At 42.8% G+C, this 18,520-nt stretch overlaps 1 protein-coding gene across 2 annotated transcripts in view; it reads right to left on the bottom strand.

Annotated features, from left to right (window-relative positions):
* The window catches only part of LOC137436689 (polypeptide N-acetylgalactosaminyltransferase 2), a 246,484-nt gene that overhangs the window by 24,233 nt on the left and 203,731 nt on the right, over window positions 1-18,520 (bottom strand). For both annotated transcript variants that reach the window (XM_078786246.1, XM_078786247.1), the window contains exons 13-15: window positions 12,966-13,049; window positions 9,054-9,180; window positions 4,825-4,944 (exon numbers count right to left, since the gene is read on the bottom strand). In XM_078786246.1, the coding sequence (XP_078642372.1) occupies window positions 4,825-4,944; window positions 9,054-9,180; window positions 12,966-13,049 (331 nt within the window). The remainder of the gene's footprint in view (window positions 1-4,824; window positions 4,945-9,053; window positions 9,181-12,965; window positions 13,050-18,520) is intronic.

Consider the following 18,520-nt stretch of genomic DNA (forward strand, 5'->3'; position numbering starts at 1 on the left):
ACATTTTCCTACATGCCTCCTGCGCCTTTGCTAACTCTTTCTTTGCAGCCTTCTTGGCTGCCTTATAACTTTCATGCTCTGCTGTTTCTGGTCCCATACCCTTCGCCTTCTGCCACTCCTTGAACTTCTTCCTCTTCTCGTCAATCCTCTTTCCAACTTCATCATCCCACCACCATGTTTCCGAGTGCCTCGGTGGTCCTTTTGTCCATCCACATACCTCACCAACGGCTCCCAACAGACTAGCTTTCATTGACATCCAACCACTTTCAGGGCTCAACCACATCATCCTCTACCCTACTCAGCCTCTCTTTTAATGCCTCCCTTACTGTCACCTCTTTCAACCTCCACACCTTCATTCTCGGTTGGTACTTCACCCGCCGAGCTCTCCTCGCACCTTTCACCCTTATGTCGCAGACAACCAAGTGGTGCTGTGAAACAGCCTCCTCCCCCGGGATCACCTTTGTGTCCCGGAGGTGCCCCCTATCTCGCCTACACACGATCAGGTAGTCAACGGTTGTCGTCGACCCACCTGACGTGTATGTAACAAGCTTATTATCCTCTTTCTGGAACTGAGTATTACAAATCAACAAATCAGCTCCATCAGCAAACTCCAAAATCCTTTCACCTTCTCCATTTCTCACACCATATCCATAACCCCCATGAACTCCCTAAAAACCATCCATACTCCTTCCCACATGTCCATTTAGGTCTCCTCCTACCACAACAACTTCCTCATCTTTCACGTTTTCCATCAGCTTCTCTATCGCACACCAGAACTTGTCCTTCTCTTCATCGCTCCGACCAACCTGCGGAGCATATCCCGAGATGACGTTCACCAAGAGCTTTCCAATCATCATTTTCACCATCATCAACCTATCACTCACTCTAGTCACACTCACCACACTGTTTACAAACTCCTCAGAAAACAGGACACCAACACCATTCACGCCCTCCAGGCACCCTTGCCACACAAACTTGTATTTCCGTCCCTGCCTACCCTTCACCATTCTCACACCACTTCCCTTCCATCTCGTCCCTTGCACACAACATATGTCCACTCTTCTTCTGACCAATACTTCCACCACTTCTCCTGATCTCCCTGTCATTGGGGGTGGGGGTGATCTCCCCGTTCTCTCCTGTAGGGATCTCCCTGTCATCATACCTATGACAATATGATCTATGGAATTACATGCACTCTGCAAGAAGATACAGTGTGCCTTCAGAAAGAATTCACACCCCACAACTTTTTCACATTTTGTTGTTACAGCCTTTATTTAAAATGTATTAAATTTAATTTTTTGGTCACCGACATAAACAAAGCACCCCGCACCCTGCTCGGCTCACCAAACTTTCCTCCTAAAAGGGGTCAATTTAAATCCAAAAATCTTGTTTTAATGAAAGAAATGGGTTAAAATGTCTCAAGACTGAAAAATGTGGAGGGGGCATTATTTCAAAATTGCAGACACCCATGGATTCCCTTACGTTTTGGTCAATGACATCATGGGGCAGCCTGTGCCCTGTTTGTGCACAAACTATACATGTACTCCCTTGTAAATAATATAAATATCACGCATTTTAGCTCTTTGACGAGCCTCGATTCAGTATACAAAAAAAAAAAAAAAAAAAAATCAGAATGCACGCATCGCCGGTGCACTTCTGGACCGTCAGTTACAAGTACAAGGTGGTGAAGTCCTTTAGGACTAAGTCCAAAACGAGTGAGCTGTGCCACATCGGGAGGACTTGGTTGTCGTACGCTTGCACGATATTTATGATAAACATAAAAAGGAGATAGTAGTACCCAGTAGTTAAAACAGTGCAAGCACTAGGTAAACAAATATGTCAAAGAGGGTAAAACTTGCAGAACTAGCGCCAAATGAATATTCTGGGTACCATGATCAGATTTATCGGAGCCTCTGCACTATTTGTCAGAGTGTTAAGAATGAGCCACTGAATTGTCCAGCTAAATTGAAAAGGAAAGACTTCAGAAGTGGATACAAGTCTTTGGCAAAAAATCTGGCCAAATTCAGTGATCTTGGAAAGCTCTCTTTTCGACTGGAAAGACCAGATGATGGTCGTGGTGTTGAATCTATTATGACCACACACAATGCCTTTTGGCATAGGACTTGTAGCCTCAATTGCAACAACAAAATGCTGCTAAGAGCTACAAGTATCTGCAGAGGAGGTCAACCTTGTGATGGTAATGATATTCCAAAGGTATCCACTTGTACAAGATCAAAATTGTTGCGTCCATCAAAAATGGGAATCTGCTTTTTCTGTGAAGGACCAGCCAGTTCAGATGGACTTCATGAAGCATCAACATTTCAGCTGGACAGATAAGTGCAGACAAGTGCAGCTTGGATCCAAGACACCAAGCTTATGGCAAAGCTTAGTGAAGTAGATATGGTTGCCATAGAGAGCAAATATCATGCAACGTGTCTTGTGGACTTGTACAATCGAGCAACAAAGGCAGTCATAAAAGAAAGAAAACAAGACAAGGGAAATGAAAGCATTAGTTCTGGGATTGTCTTTGCTGAACACTAATGATGTTCATTGAAGAAAATCGCAAGGAAGAGAACACTATACCGGTCTCTAAGTTGAGTGATTTCGTACAGCTCTAGAAGTGCAGGATGGAACAATTATAAGTTGTTCTTGACTGCAGACTTCATTCTACACGAGTGAAGCTTCGGTTATGAGCCAACTTTCCAGAAAAGACACTAAGTGCAGAGATGTTTCACACTAAATGCAGAGATAGTTTTTGCTTGTTTGAAGATGACATTGGAATCGCCTTGGATGGAGCCTGCGCTAACCTTCTGCAAGACCACTGGAACAAGAAGACAACCAGCGGCTACTTTTTGCCCACTGTACCAACTCGCCATGTGTTATTTTTGGTTATTTATTGGAGTGATATTGTGGAGGTATGCATATGTATATGGGGATATTAATTCTCACCTCCGCCACCGAAAGTGGACACAGGTTATAATGTATTCACCCCCTGATGTTTTGTCTGTTTGTTTATTTGTGAGCAGTATATCTCAAAACGTTATGGACAGGTTCGGACGAAACTTGGTGGACAGGTTAGGTGTGTGACAAGGACAAATTGATTAGAGTTTGGTGAAGATCCAGCTTCAGATACTAGAATTTTTTTAAAGTGATTCTTTACCATTGAGAGGTAACGCCAAAAAATATACATCACGATATCTCAAAAAGTTATGAAGGGATTCAGACGAAACTTGGTGGATGTTTTGAGTAGGTGACAAGAACTGCAAGCTGATTAGGTTTTGGTTAAAGTCTGGATGCAGATCCGGCTTATCACTGGACTACAAAACCTAAACTGTTCAGCCTCGTGGAGGTATGCACTCTACTGAAAGCCGTTCTAGTTGAATTAATGTATAAACTAGCCGAAACCCGTGGAACATCCACGGAAGGGAGGATGTGGTCTATGGATAGAGTGTACCATTATGGATGGCATAGGGGAGCGCTCATGGGATCTTTTTCTTCCGTTAAGCTCCAATTTTTTCTCTTTAAGTTAAGTCCAATCAGTCCTCTCTGCTCGAAGTGCTCAGGCCATGCCTTCCCGCTCTCATACTTTTATTTCCGTTCGGTGTAGAAAGAGATTGACATATCGTTCGTCTGTTTTCAGCTCGTTATCTTTAAGCTTCCTTACGTCTCGCCACCTGCTACACCTCTCTGAGTTACGAGGATTTATGCAACGCACCCCGAGTATCGCAACGTCACTCCATTTAACTTTATTAAAATGACGATAAAGACGTTTCCTTATATATCCTAATTTAAAATGTTCAAGGGAATAAAAAGACCATTTGGTTCACACCACCCATGTTCACACCACTCGACTGTCCAATCAGCGGACGGCTCGCTTCGCCTTCGCCCAGCAGACGCCAATACGATGGCGTCGTAAGATGGCGTCGTATCGGCAGTTAATCGGATGCTTTTGGGCCCCAACGTCGGCTAATTCAGATTTTTCGACTATGTCTGTACGTGATAAACAAAGAGATCGTAAATCCGTAGATCGTAGATCGTAAATCCATGAGTGCCGTGGGCATCGGGTCACTGGGTGCGGCGTAAAAGGGATAACAAAGTCGAGTCCTTACGGTATTATTATATAGATTGTTAACATGTTCAATGCATTTGTGTGTTGTTGTCATAATTGAAAATTATTTTCCCTGGGATGAAGGGATACTTGCCATGTGGGAACGATTTTGCTTTGACGTGTTGATGTCCATAAAACTAAGGGACGACTGTAATTATATATATATTTGAATTCAAACCTATTCAAAATAAATAGAATTACTGGCTGACTTACCCTCATGTTTCTGTTGTGTTATTGGAAACAAATGCTTTGTTTGGCTTATGCTTTAGTAACTGCTGAGGATGCCCTGCCAATGTGGTATTAAAGCATGGAGACCAAGTTCCCATGTTTATTCCGTAGAAACTTGGTGGGTCAAAGGTTCGTTCTGTGAAACATGGAATGAATCGACAATTGTGCCATATTTGCATATGCAATAAATATATGTCCCATTATGGCAAGTGGTTGTGTGTACTAATAGGGAAAGATAACAGCTGTTAGAATAAAAAGATGGCAGGCTCTTTGCTTTTCCGTTAAGCTGGGACTATAAAATGAGCAGTTCTGCTCTTGAAACTGCAAGCTTTAACACTGTAATGAGCAGCCTGCAATGCTGCTCATTACGATATTGAATTCATGCATTGGAGCTTCAAAAGGAATAAGTGGAACTAGAGCCAATATGAAAAGTGAGTTGCCTTTCTACACTCGGTAAGGCCACAACCTGCATGTAAAACGGAACATACCTGCCGCCCATCATCGGCACGACAACCCTGCAGTTTCAAGAGTCCACCGGGAATACGTTCTGTGACAGTCAAGCACAGATCCATATGCTTCAGAGTCTTCTCGCGGGTAAAAGCCCATTCCTGACAGACGTGGCCAACATACAATGTAGAAAATGGCGTTTGGTGAGATATGGTGATTGCACCCATTTTTCTGGCATATTAGAGTTAAAAAATATGTGCAAACAAACTCTGCATTTCATTTTGTTAAATATAAGTGCCTCAACGGACATATCTAAAATGTCATCTCGAAGAGGAAGTGAAGGAGAATCTTCCTGGTGTATTACCAAAAACAATCATGCGAAGACAACTGCAGATTTCAACCTCTCGGTGAACTACCACAGTTATGAAAAGAGCTTTTTACCTGTAGCATTTCAGCCCATAAAGGAGATTGACAGAGGACGGGAGGTTAACAGTGCCCAAAAATGGAAAACAACGACATCATTCTTGATACACACACAGGCTGTTAGGAGTGGAGGGTGGTCAAGTTGTTCAAAGTTCACTCGTTCTATATGTATACAGAATGAACCCACTGCCTTTTCACATTCTTGCATGTACAGTATACCCAGCTATTAAAATCAGCCTGTTGACAAGTTTAATCAACCCCTATTTTGATTACTTTATAGCTGGGCCGAGGTTCACACCCAGGCTAGACAGCTCAGTGGCCAGCATACATAACTCTATGGTCCTGCAGGAATAAAAAAAACTCCTTCATTTTCGAGTAACCACGGCCGGAATAATAACATTTGTTATCACCACTAAAACCGACCTTGGGGGGTTTGTGGAGTTCATGAAAAAAAGTGATGACGAGTTGAAAAGTGACGGCAATTTGCATGCACCACCGTTTCCCTCCGTGCCTGCCATCTCCAAGTTAAACTCTCTTAAATCACTTACTACAGCACCAAGTAGGATGATTTTGGTGCCCAACCCTTTGTTTTCAGGGTCAAGGACTATCATGACACTATTCACATTATATGATTATTAACACACCTAAATACAGCGGACTACAGTTCATTCAAAACTCTCAAACTACTCATCGTCGGATTCACAGTCGAACTCGCCGTCATATCAGTGCTGCACGTGTCAGATGACTTTCACATCACGTGCCGTAGTCATCTAATGCATCAATTGGACCCACTGCTTTGCAGCTACATGCTGCCGTGCAGGGTTGTTCATTCTCGAGACAAGTGCACTGGGAATCACAGTTTTTTTTTTTGGCAATAGCAAACAACGTGATTCAACACAGCCCTGGGGCAGCGGCAGGCTGGTTCATCAACTTTGGTATTATAGATGTCCCATCTGGGGACTTCTCGTAACAACAACAACTCAACAACAACAACAACAACAACAACAACAGGCATTTTAAGGCCATTTTCCCTGCTAGAGCGGGGGTTAGCCTTGCGGGCCCCATTACAATCTTCTCCATTTTGTCCTATTTTCTATTTTGGTGCCAAAAACAAAACTATTTTCTATTTTCTATCTAAAGTTCGTAACCAAAATCTAAGATCTAATAACTTTTGCATGCCAATGCCAATCTAATGTTTGCAAATGATAGATGCACCGTTGAAGGTGTAAACTGAAGTTGTTTTCTGTTGTTGGTAGCTTCTTCACAGGTACTTTCAGACTTGCTTACTCACCTCTGAGAAATTTCAGCGACTTACAATATGCTTTACGATACAATGCCCCAACGAATTTGGTGGTCATGACCTTTTCTTATTTTTGGAACGTCAAATTTTCCCAAAAATGGACCGAACGTGGGATTTTTAAGCTTTCTGCATCATCAAACGGTACGCTGTTCACTTCTCATGACCCCAGGAGGAGCTCACAGTGTCACAACTGCTTAGACAGTAAAGTGGCAACATGATGTCGTGTTCTTTCTTTTCCAAATCCTCATACATTTTGTGGATTGGGATATACATTGTGAGATTGCCATGCTTCCACCCTCTACTCGTGGGAAGAAACATCTCCCTACAGCCAATGATAGTGTGGTGATGTAAAAGCAGCACAACGACATCAGTGTCAGGACTGCTTACCACAATATGCTCCGTTCCCTTTTCTACAACAGCTTTGGTATGTTCCACAATCCTGGTGTCCGCCTCTTCGTGACTTGATGCTATGCCCTCAATTTCCATACTGATACCCTGTGTGAACTTCATAGCCTTGTTCCCCTGCGTACCACCGACATACAATACAGTCGGACCCCAGCATTCGCGGGGGATACGTTCATGGAAAATGCGGCGAATGTCGAATCTGCAAATGTGGGGGCATTGTTTGAATTGGGGGGAGGGAGTTAGGGGGAATTTTCGATCGTCTTTGTGGAATGATCCAAGGTATGACACAGAACAAATCAGGACACAACATAACAAAAAGAACAGCAGGAGAAAGGGGAAACGGCAACAGCAGGATGTAGGTAGGAAATAGACGGAGACGGACAAACAAGGGATTCAGGTTACGATGAGGGGTAAGCTTGAATGCAATGGATGGACAAGATGGACACATAAGCAAAAAATTTGGGAGGGGTGGGGGTGGTTATCAGGTGTAGAAAATATCATGATTTTGGATGGGGGGGGGGGGGGGGGTGACTTGAGATGGTGGTGAACAGCTGTCTTTAAGACCTGGAGGGAAGGATGAGATTGAAGAGGGTATGGGAGGTGGTTCCACAGGTGGGAAAGAAAGAGGAACAAATAAATGAGTGGAGGTGAGCAATGGTTCTGGATTTAGCAGTTCCACTAGGAGGGGGTTGAACCGTGTGCGTCATGAAGATACCTGAGGGGGACAAAGCACGTAAAGGGCAGAGGGTGCAAGTCTTGACAAGGTGCCACCAGATTTTAGAGGGAGATAAGTTTGAAAGCTCATTCTTGAGATTGGACAGATGTTGTTTTCTGGCTCTCCAGAGATGGGACACACTTGTTGCGAGCTTTGTTGAATGATCTGAAGTTGTCTTCAGTTGGATTTTCCTTCCAGGAGGAGAATGCAAGTTGTTTTAATGCAACTTCCTCACCATATGATTCAGATTACCAAGAGCAGGAGGATGAGTAAAGACGAGATGTGATGAATCTGTACAAAAGAGAGCAGCTTTTGTGGAAGAATTCCCAGACTGAATTAATATAAGCGGTGGTGGATATAGGAGACCAGTCCCTGATGTGTAATATACACAACAACAACAACAATATGCATTTTAAGGCCATTTTCCCTGTTAGAGCAGGGGTTAGCCTTGCGGTCCCCATGACAATCTTCTCCATTTTGCCCTATTTTCTGCATCTCTCCTTGATAACCCCCTTGCCTGCATTTCTTCTTCCACCATCTTTAGCCAAGTCTTTCTCGGTCTTCCCCGTCCTCTACTTCCTTCTACATTAATTTCCATCACTCTTCTCAACCAGTCACTTTCATCCTTCCTCAACACATGACCAAATCATCTCAACCTGTTCCTCTTCACAGCATCAATCACAGACTCTATTCCCATCATCTTTCGCAATTCATCATTTGTCTTCCTCTCTCTCAACGATACTCCGCACATCCATCGAACCATTCGCCATTACCATTACCATTCGTAACATACAGTGTGTATATATATATATATGGTGACAATATATATACAGGTATATTAATACAAGAATTAATATAAGCGGATGTCGGGGGGAGTCCGAGAAGTTCCCCTCATGGTGAACCCTGAACCCCGGTTCCGTAACAATGTTCCTGTATTGTTACCTATTGAAGTATTGTTACCTGTATGCGACTGAAGAGTCCTTCAGTCGTATATAGAAAGCATGGATAAAAAGAGTGATGGCACTCAAGAAGGCAAAGGGCAGAATTGACTGATAATATAAAATGACACGGTTCTTGGTATTTACTTCAGCAGTTTGTTTCATGAGCATTTATAATGGCTGTTAATTTACGATAATAAACACTTATGACTTATCACAGATAATTTGATGAATGTACCCTAATGTATGATTGAATATCATTGGAAAATCCAAACTTTTGCATAGTAGTGTACCTATCCCGTTATTAGTGTACCTATCGTCTCACGGACGATAAATGTCACAGAACTACAAATTGTTTACCTCATTGAGCTGTCGAGGTCCATGAGCCTTCACTTAGTATTTACATATTCATACAATGGCTCATATGGCACCATCAAAAGCCCCAACAATGTCCTTGAGAAAAACGTGCTCACAATCTCCATGCCTCACCTGGTTCCCACCGGCGTTGTGACACTCATACACCCCAACTGCTCCATCAGTAAAGTGACCAAGTGTGTCAAGGCAGTTGACCCCTTGCTGCAGTGCCCCAAAAGCCACGTCCTGCTTGTCTGGAATCCTAGCAGGCAAACATTTAGTCCTAAACTGACTGATAAATAGTGTCGATTTGTTTTGCCCCAACATCCAATTATAAACACATTTTCAATCAACTACAGTATTTAGACGTTTTTTTTCGAACAAATAAAATAATAATAATAGTAATAGTAATAATAATAATAATAATAATAATAATAATAATAATAATAATAAATAATAATATCTAGAGCGAAGTCGATGGCAGACAATCACAAGTCCCACGCTTCACACCTAAAGCAAAGTTGAAAGATGGCAAAAAGTTCCACCAGTAATGACCCAATATTAAATTTTGAGTTAAATTTATTTTCCCGTTTTGACCTCTGTGGCCCTCGGACCCCACCTGCTGGGGCATGAACCCGGGATCAGATAAAAAATAATAATCGTTACATATTTCATGCATCTCCCAATGTTGATTGCATATACAAAGTTTCATTCAAAAATGTGTGAAAAATGTGCCCGTAATTGCAATTGTTTTGGTATTTGACCAAAAAACAAGGACGAGGATAGGAATGGGGACAAGGAGAGGAAGGGGACAAGGAGAGGAAGGGGACAAGGAGAGGAAGGGAGACAAGGAGAGGAAGGGAGACAAGGAGAGGAATGGGGACAAGGAGAGGAAGGGAGACAAGGAGAGGAAGGGAGACAAGGAGAGGAAGGGAGACAAGGAGAGGATGGGGCGACAAGGAAGGGAAGGGGTGACAAGGAGAGAGAGAGAGGCGACAGGGAGAGGGAGGCAGAGAGAGAGAGAGAGAGAGGTGTGACAGAGAGAGAGAGGGGAGAGAGGAAGGGAGACAAGGAGAGGAAGGGAGACAAGGAGAGGATGGGGCGACAAGGAAGGGAAGGGGTGACAAGGAGAGAGAGAGAGGCGACAGGGAGAGGGAGGCAGAGAGAGAGAGAGAGAGAGAGAGGGGTGACAGAGAGAGAGAGAGAGGGGTGACAGGGGAGAGAGGGGAGAGAGGGGAGAGAGGGGAGAGAGGGGAGAGAGAGGGGAGAAAGAGGGGAGAGAGGGGAGAGAGCGGAGAGAGAGGCGACAAGGGGAGAGAGACGCGACAAGGGGAGAGAGACGCCACAAGGGGAGAGAGACGCGACAAGGGGAGAGAGACGCGACAAGGGGAGAGAGAGGCGACAAGGGGAGAGAGACGCGAAAAGGGAGAGAGAGAGATGACAAGGAGAGAGAGATGACAAGGTAGGAGGAGACATAGTAGGAGGCGACAAGGTAGGAGGCGGCGAGTTAGGAGGGGACGAGGTATGAGGGGACGAGGTATGAGGAGATGAGGTATGAGGCGGCGAGGAATGAGGTGACGAGGTATGAGGCGAGGAGGAATGAGGGGAGGAGGTATGATGCGACGAGGAATTGAGGCAATGAGGAATGAGTGGGTGAGGAATTGAGGCGATGAGGAATGAGGCGATGAGGAATGAGGCGATGAGGAATGAGGTGATGAGGAATGAGGAGATGAGGAATGAGGCGACGAGGAAGGAGCGGACAACGAGGAAGGAGATAACGAAGGAGGAGCAGGGCATCACACTCCCACAAATGGATGGTGAGACTCATCTCATAACTCCCCATCCGAGGTGACCTTGCATGGGACTGTTGATTCACAGGCAGGTGAAGCCCCTGCTATCCTTGCCAAACCTCTCTCACCCCACCTTCCCTCCACCAACTTCCCTTCTCCAGAAGTCATTTAATACATGGTGGATGTGGTGGACGAAGAACATTCGGTGATCGAAACATCAAACTTGAGTCGTAGTCCTATGCAATTACTACTGTTGTTTTAATTCCAATACTATCTCATTTTAATTGACTTCTAATTTGTTAAAATGTCTCTTTTAAACTTGTTTATTGACTCAAAAAGGTTTTCGACAGGTTGCAACCTATTTCTGTTGATGGACCGTGACACACCATTTGCTTGCCAACGGGCATCATGTCTCAGTTCCCCCACCCCTCCCAACCTCCCCCCTCCAAATTCCCAAAAAGCAGAAAACTTATTGCAACTGGTGTTTCTTCAGAAACATGCCTGAGATATGAAATGTTTGTCCTATTTCATTGATTATTATTAAAAAACGTTTCTAGTTTTAATTTTATTTTTGCATACATATTGTTACGTTTATGGGGGTAGCTCACGAAATACTTTAGTCCAGGTAGATTGTACAGATTAGCGTGCTCTGAATGTCACGAAGAAGAAGAAACCCTCACGTACTTAAGTCAGGCCGGATGTCACGTAAGGTTGTATATTCGTCTCCATGTGAGGGGTGGAGCATGCCAATTAGTTAGGGTATAAGGAATAGTTAGGGTATGTGTCCCTGTCTGTAAATTGCTTTAGTGGTTTTCCCTTTGTTCCTTATGACACTTGCAACACCAGCCATGCACTCCGTACCTACACCAAATAAACCATATAAAGCTACCGGATGCGGACATTCGAACATTACCACTAACGCCACCAGCCGAGTCATCAAAAGGGCCGTGAAGCCCCGCCCCGAGAGGAGGTGATTGGTCATGGCCGTGGAGTGGTGCGATGGCACCTGCTGATTGGAGCGCATGCGGAGGTCATGATGGAACGTTCGAGACCGAGGAGTAAAAAGGACGTCCCGGCATTTTCCTCTCGACTGGATTTAATAGCATGCAATCACACGTTCTTCTCTTGGCATTGGGTTTTCATTACGAACGAACTTGTTTATTTGTGCTCTGTCTATTTGTGCTTGAGCATTGTGCTCTCTTCTCGCTTCATGGCAGACGGTCGCAGCTCGTGCACACCGACTCTCTTGGTTCGTGGCTGGAATCGCGGGCAGCCGGAGTTCGTGCACACTCTTGGCAGACGCATCCTTCTCTTGTCTCACCTCAGTGCTTTGTGGAGCAGATGGCGAGGAAGGAGCGAGGGCCTGCTCGCTTCACGCTCCACGGCTGGCGGGTGAACGGACTTGGCGCCAACGCGTGTTTTCCCACGCAGGGACGCGGGATCTTTGACGACCCCGGACAGTCACGGATGCCAGGCGGAGTGCACGCAAATGCACCACACACACATTTTACTTTCGTTATTTTATTTATTTCTGTGTCTGTTTCATGGGTCCGTGTGGAGACGTCTCAATTTAGGAATTTTAGTTTACCGTACATTTCTTTGTTCTCTGGCATTTCTTTCATTAAACCCATTAATTGTTGAATTTAAATTCCTTGTCCGGTCCCGGTTTATTTGTTGGTGGTTCGGAAAACCCGCTTTGCGTCCTCCCGTGCAGGTAAGCCTCGCTGCCCTCCACTACATCCTCACGCGTATAAATAACACCACCATAGTTTGGGTACACCTCGGAGTTAAAGCTCGATTGGCCATCCGTCACCAGGGGTGTTAATCCCGGCGGGTGAACACGACAATATCTTTTGTATGTCTAGTCGAGTTACAATTGTTGACCAAACTATAAATTGATGGATTGGTGATTCATATTCAGGGCATAACAAAGTATACTGGCCCTGGGATGGACATGAGGCTGGCTTGTCCTGTCTGTTAGCATTAGCTATGAGATTGAAAAAAAAATCCCAGTGTTTAATCGCACAAAGTACATGACCGGCATCTTGGCCAAATTTCAAATTCCTGCCCAAATCAGCTCCAGTCAAACCAAACATTAAGTCTTGCTGAAAGTCTTGAACAAAACTTCCCCCACAGCCAATCGCAAATAAGGTGGGATAAATTGGGGCCAATGTAGTAGCAGTAGTAATATTCGTATTAGACTACTTCCTAAAGGTAAATACAGTACCCTTCGACACCCAAATTAAACAAAGAATACCTGAGTTCAGGATAAACGTTTTCCAGATACCACTTGAATGATTTGCATTTCAGCTGTTCCCTCAATTCGAGTCGACTCTGGATGCTGTGTACACAAACAGACAACGACAATAATAATTATTTTAAAAAATAATAACCAGATTCTATAGCAAAAATAAGAGAAAATACCACTTAATCAAAATTCAGATGTCAACCTTCAATGCATAAATGTTTCCCAAAGCTTGACACAAGACAGGCTACTGACTGATTTGAGCAACCTGTGAGAAATGACCCCTTAACAATCCATCTGACACAGTGTGTTTGGGGAGAGGGGCGGGGGTGCGGGGGGGGGGGGGTGAGGGGGAGATGGGGGGTGTGGGTAAAGATTGGTGGAAGATAGAGATATCCACATATGTACTCGTCAGATGTCTATTCAAGATGTACTGGTTGGAATTCAGAGCTAATCAACATCTATTTTTTCGACAAGTTTGATAGAAACATTCCTCCCAAGAGCAGTGGTGAATAACAAACAACATTACCATCGTTATCATTACCTTGCGCTCGTGAAGCGAAAGGCAGGGTTAAGCAATCGGGTATGTACGTACGTGTCTGTCTGGTATGTGCGTGCGTGTCTGCATTTTAAAAATTCATTTTCTCGGCAACCGTTGGTCCGATTGACATGAAATTTTCACCATAGGAGGCTCTCCTCCTGTATAATATTTAGTGAATATTATGACGTCACAGGTCACGTGGTACAGGCGCCATCTTGGAAAAAACAAAAAACTTTGCACCGCTATATCTCAAAAACCGCTGCACAGAAATAATTGAGACAGGTCTCATTGCAAAGAACTCTCCATGCGGAATAACATATGAGAATCATGACATCATAGGTGCCGCCGTTATGACGTCATAATTCGACGAGTAAAAAACTATCTGATCAGGATGAAATTTCTTCAGCATCTTCTCGGTATAAATTGATGCAGAAATAAAATTATATTGACGTCGTAAGTCACATGGTTCGGACGCCATATTGTTTTGAGTGAAAAGCCTGAAAAACCACTAAAATCAAATTTCCTCCAAATCGACTGAACAGATCGAGGCCAAACTTTGCAAGCTAAATCGCATACCCATGACGAACAAAAAAGTCAGCGAGCATGGTTTCTGAGTTATGACGTTTTTAAGCATAAACTTTTATAACCTAGCTCCTCCCTCATTTTTGATCCTATCGAGGGGAAACCTCACAGTTGTGTTCAGCATATCAGTCTACTAAAATGACCTTTTGGAATTTTCGATAAGTCACGTGGTTTGGCAGACAGAAGTAATTAAACGAAAATATTTTTAAAATGTATAACTCTTGAACCGCTTCATTGATTGATGTGAAACTTTATATTATAGTCGAGGTAATGAAGTGTAACATGTGTGCAAAATTTCAAGATGATTGGATGTACGGTCTGGAAGCTAGAAGTTGTTATTGCGTGAAGAAGAAAAGTCATCTAGAGTGGGCATGGAATAAATTATCACACTGCACATGACGAGCAGGTAAAGTACGGAGCGACCTCACGGGGTCATTTTGACCTCAAATAAAATTCTGATTTCAGATTTGTCGATCGCTGAGGTATATTAACACATGACCAAAACAGATTTGGCAAAATTCCGACGATTTTTGACAAAAATATAACATTTGTGTCTGTATTTCAGTAAAGTAAAGTGTGTGCCGTGTCAGCATTTTAAAAATTGAAACGTGGCTCATTGTAAATAACTCTATATGCGGAATCGGTGTTGTTAATGATGACGTCATTGGTGCCATAATTATGACATCATAATTCGACAGGGACAACGCTTAGTCTGATCAGTTTGAAATTTATTGAGCATGATCTATGCGACAATTATTTAGAGAATATAAATTTATGATGTCATCGCTCACGTGGTCTGGCAGCCATATTGGATCAAAAAAAAAGGAATGTTCAAAAATAGAAGAGTTGGCTTTCACCAAGTTGACTGTGCAGGGTAAGTATTCTATGAATACCATCGAGTTGCCACGAGTGTTCTCTTACGCATCTTCATAAGAGAGACGATGACTGTGCAGGGTAAGTATTCTATGAATACCATCGAGTTGCCACGAGTGTTCTCTTACGCATCTTCATAAGAGAGACGATGACTGTGCAGGGTAAGTATTCTATAAATACCATCGAGTTGCCACGGGTGTTCTCTTACGCATCTTCATAAGAGAGACGACATTGAACCTCATTTAATGTGCTGCCAGCGATTAACATTGCATCCTTTCAAAATCCAATATGTAGAATGAGAACACGGGTGTTATCATATTGCCCTTTTGTTGATCAAAATAATTTGAGGATGTCGAGGTCAGTGGCCACGTGGTCTGAGTCGAGTACAGTAAAACCTTGCTGCCGGTGGGGGTTACACATTCCTGTAAATCTCAGTGAATGACGAAATCGCAAATGGTGAACAGTTTCTAACATGTTAGTCAATGAGATACGTTGCAGTCTCACAAAATCTCAATAAAATAAGACATTTAAATAGAAAAATAAGAACAATTGAATAAAATAAGATCAAACTAGAAAGCATCTGGAAATGCAAAGCCAGTCCCTGTTCACTTTGCATTCAGATGTCTTCTTCTTCTTCATGGTAAACATGATGGAAACAGCTAAAAAATACAAGATGAAAATTGACGATGTTAGGCAGCCTTGAACTTTTGATCTAAAAAAAAAAAAAGAATAATCTTCTATCTTTTGATTGATGAATCAATTCAGTGACGCAATATGGAAATTCTTTAAATTTCAGGTCAATCGGATGAAAATTGCTGATTTTATGTGACGCTGACACTCTGACCTTTTGACCAAATTATTAATTTGTCTTCTCCATATTATTAAAATAAAGCTATGCTGAAAATTTGATGACAAAAGCTCAAAAGGTTAAAAAATAATAATAAAAGGTAATGGCCTGGACAGACACACAGACAGACAGACAGACAGACAGACACACAGAAGTGATTGCAAAACCCTGTCTCACACATAACATTTCAATAAGAAGGCTTTGTGCTTGGAGTACTTGTACAGTACATACAGTGGTCGATCTCACAGGAACGACCCACAGTTGCCTCACATCTATCATGATTTGAACTTGCCTTAGTGAAAGCAGGATCGTGCATCTTCCATAACGTGTTTTGTTGTGTATGGACATGGACTGGCAGAGGTTGCATGTGAGGTCGAAGGCATCCCAGTAGGAATCTCCAATGCAACAAAACGACGAAAATGAATACGGGGTTCTTCTTCACCACAAACTCTTTCCCCGTTTCATTCACTACGATCACGTTCCTTCTTCTTTTTTGTTCCTTTACACTGTTCCTTTTGTTATGTTGCATCCTCATTAAAAGTGTTTAAAAACTTATGAATACCAAATAGACCGTGGGCCAAAATCCCAAAGCTGTCATCTCGATGCAATTTTTTTTAGGCACCCAATTTTTACACCAGATGTACTTTATGATGTTGAGATAAGGAATCACCAATGTTCCCGCGTTTCTATTTGCACATTAATGACAGAACAACTGCTGAAAAGTTGTGCTCAGCAGCCTCGTGACAGTAGCGAGCATTCAATCAACTGTGTCCATGCATAAGCAGACACCCGTCTCCTGCTTCCTCGATCCAATATGGCGGCCCCCACGGGCTGCTGTTTGCACATTGTGCCGGCTAAAAATGGCCCTATTATACCGATTTCTGACGTTAGTTTCCAAAAAATTGTCAATGTGCTAAAATATGGGAAAACCTGGATGGTGAGGAGCGAAACATTGCAATTGAATTCACTGATATGATCAAGGATTCTATTCAGAAACCTGATCTCAGATACCATCGGAAATGTTATGCGAGGTAAGCAAATGATATCACCCATTCTCGGACTACATTCCATCACAGGGTGTGACAGTGCGAGTGCCTTAAAGGGAAAGGGAAAACTAAGGGCATTGCGTCTCCTGTTCAAGTATCCAGCAATTGTACAAATATTCAGGCAGCTTGGCGTTGACTGGATTCCATGTGATGATATTTTCTCTGGTCTGGAAGAGTTTGTTTGCAATCTCTAGAATCAGCCACAATACCGTGATGTGAACGAAGCACGTTACAATCTGTTCACGATAAAATGTCGAATCGATGAAGCTCTCTGTGAAGCTCGGGGCCCGCAAGGCTAACCCCCACTCTAGCAGGGAAAATGGCCTTAAAATGCCTGTTGTTGTTGTTGTTGTTGTTGTTGTTGTTGATGAAGCTCTCCAAAACAGAGATTGCCCGAGACAGCACACCTTATGAGTCGCTTATCAGTGTGTGATTTATCGTCGATGTCTTGACACCTCAATCCGAATTTGCCTGAAGTCCAGCGAATAATGGATGGAAGCTGGACAATGAATGCCTCACAATACACTGGATGTGTGAAGCTCCAGCCCCTCCGAGTGTACTCCAGAACGTGCATTGCAAATGCCACCAGAGTAAATGCCAACGCACAAACTGTTCCTGCGTCAGAGATGGCCTCCCTTGCACTGATCTTTGCAGGTGCAGCGATTGCTGAAATACTCAAAAACACATGACCAGTGATGATGACAATGATCCCAGAGGCGAGTCCAGCGATGAGGACCGATTCGACTCATTTTCTGACATTATTGACTGTGATACATTTTTGTGTCATATTCGAGATTCGGCTGTTGGAAATGTAGAATGATGACGTATACTAATTAGTGATGATTATGTCATCACTAATTAGTATGCATCACACTTCAATCACAGCATGGTATCTTTGCATTTCCAATGTTCCAATTACACACAATGTCTGTGTATTTACCACCATAACTGTTCGATTTCATATAGAAATATCGTATTATGACAAATTTGATGCAAATCTGATTACGTCATAAATAATTAACATGCATCGTAATTACCGGGAACATTCCACATTTGTATTCTGCATTGTCAAATTATATATATTTTGTATTCCCTTAGTTCCACTCACTCCAAAATGTTTAAGATTGACTTTGGCGGATAATTTTTTTTTAATTCAAATTTGATAACGTCATAACTAATTAATGTGCATCGCAATCAATTGGACCATTGAATTCTTGTATTCCTCACACTTGAATTATGTAAAGTTGATGCCTCCCATGTCGAAATTCGGCATTAAATACCCAATATTGATTCTACACATTGGATGGTCATATGTAAATTTGATGATATCATAAAAAATTGATGGACAACCAAATAAGCGGGAACATTGAATTTTTGGGATCTACGTACTCGAATTATGAATAAAAAACGATTTCAATTTGGCTTAAACCATTTGCATCGAAAATCATTTTAAAGCCTCCGAGATGTTGGCCCACCGTCTAGAATGAGTTTAAGGTGGGCGTAGTTTATTTATTTTGCGCTGCGGCGCGATGTCGGAAGACGCAGAAGGCAAAGTTTCAATTTTTATTTTTCGGATATGCGGTACAGTATTATAATTTAACATGTAATGTAACATGTAATGTTAAATTAAGGAAAATACTGTTATCCAAAAATTGTAAAGTGTTTAAAAACTTCTGAA

This window comes from Myxine glutinosa, chromosome 1 (genome assembly GCF_964187855.1).
Source record: "Myxine glutinosa chromosome 1, kmMyxGlut1.1, whole genome shotgun sequence".
Lineage (NCBI taxonomy): Eukaryota > Metazoa > Chordata > Myxini > Myxiniformes > Myxinidae > Myxine > Myxine glutinosa.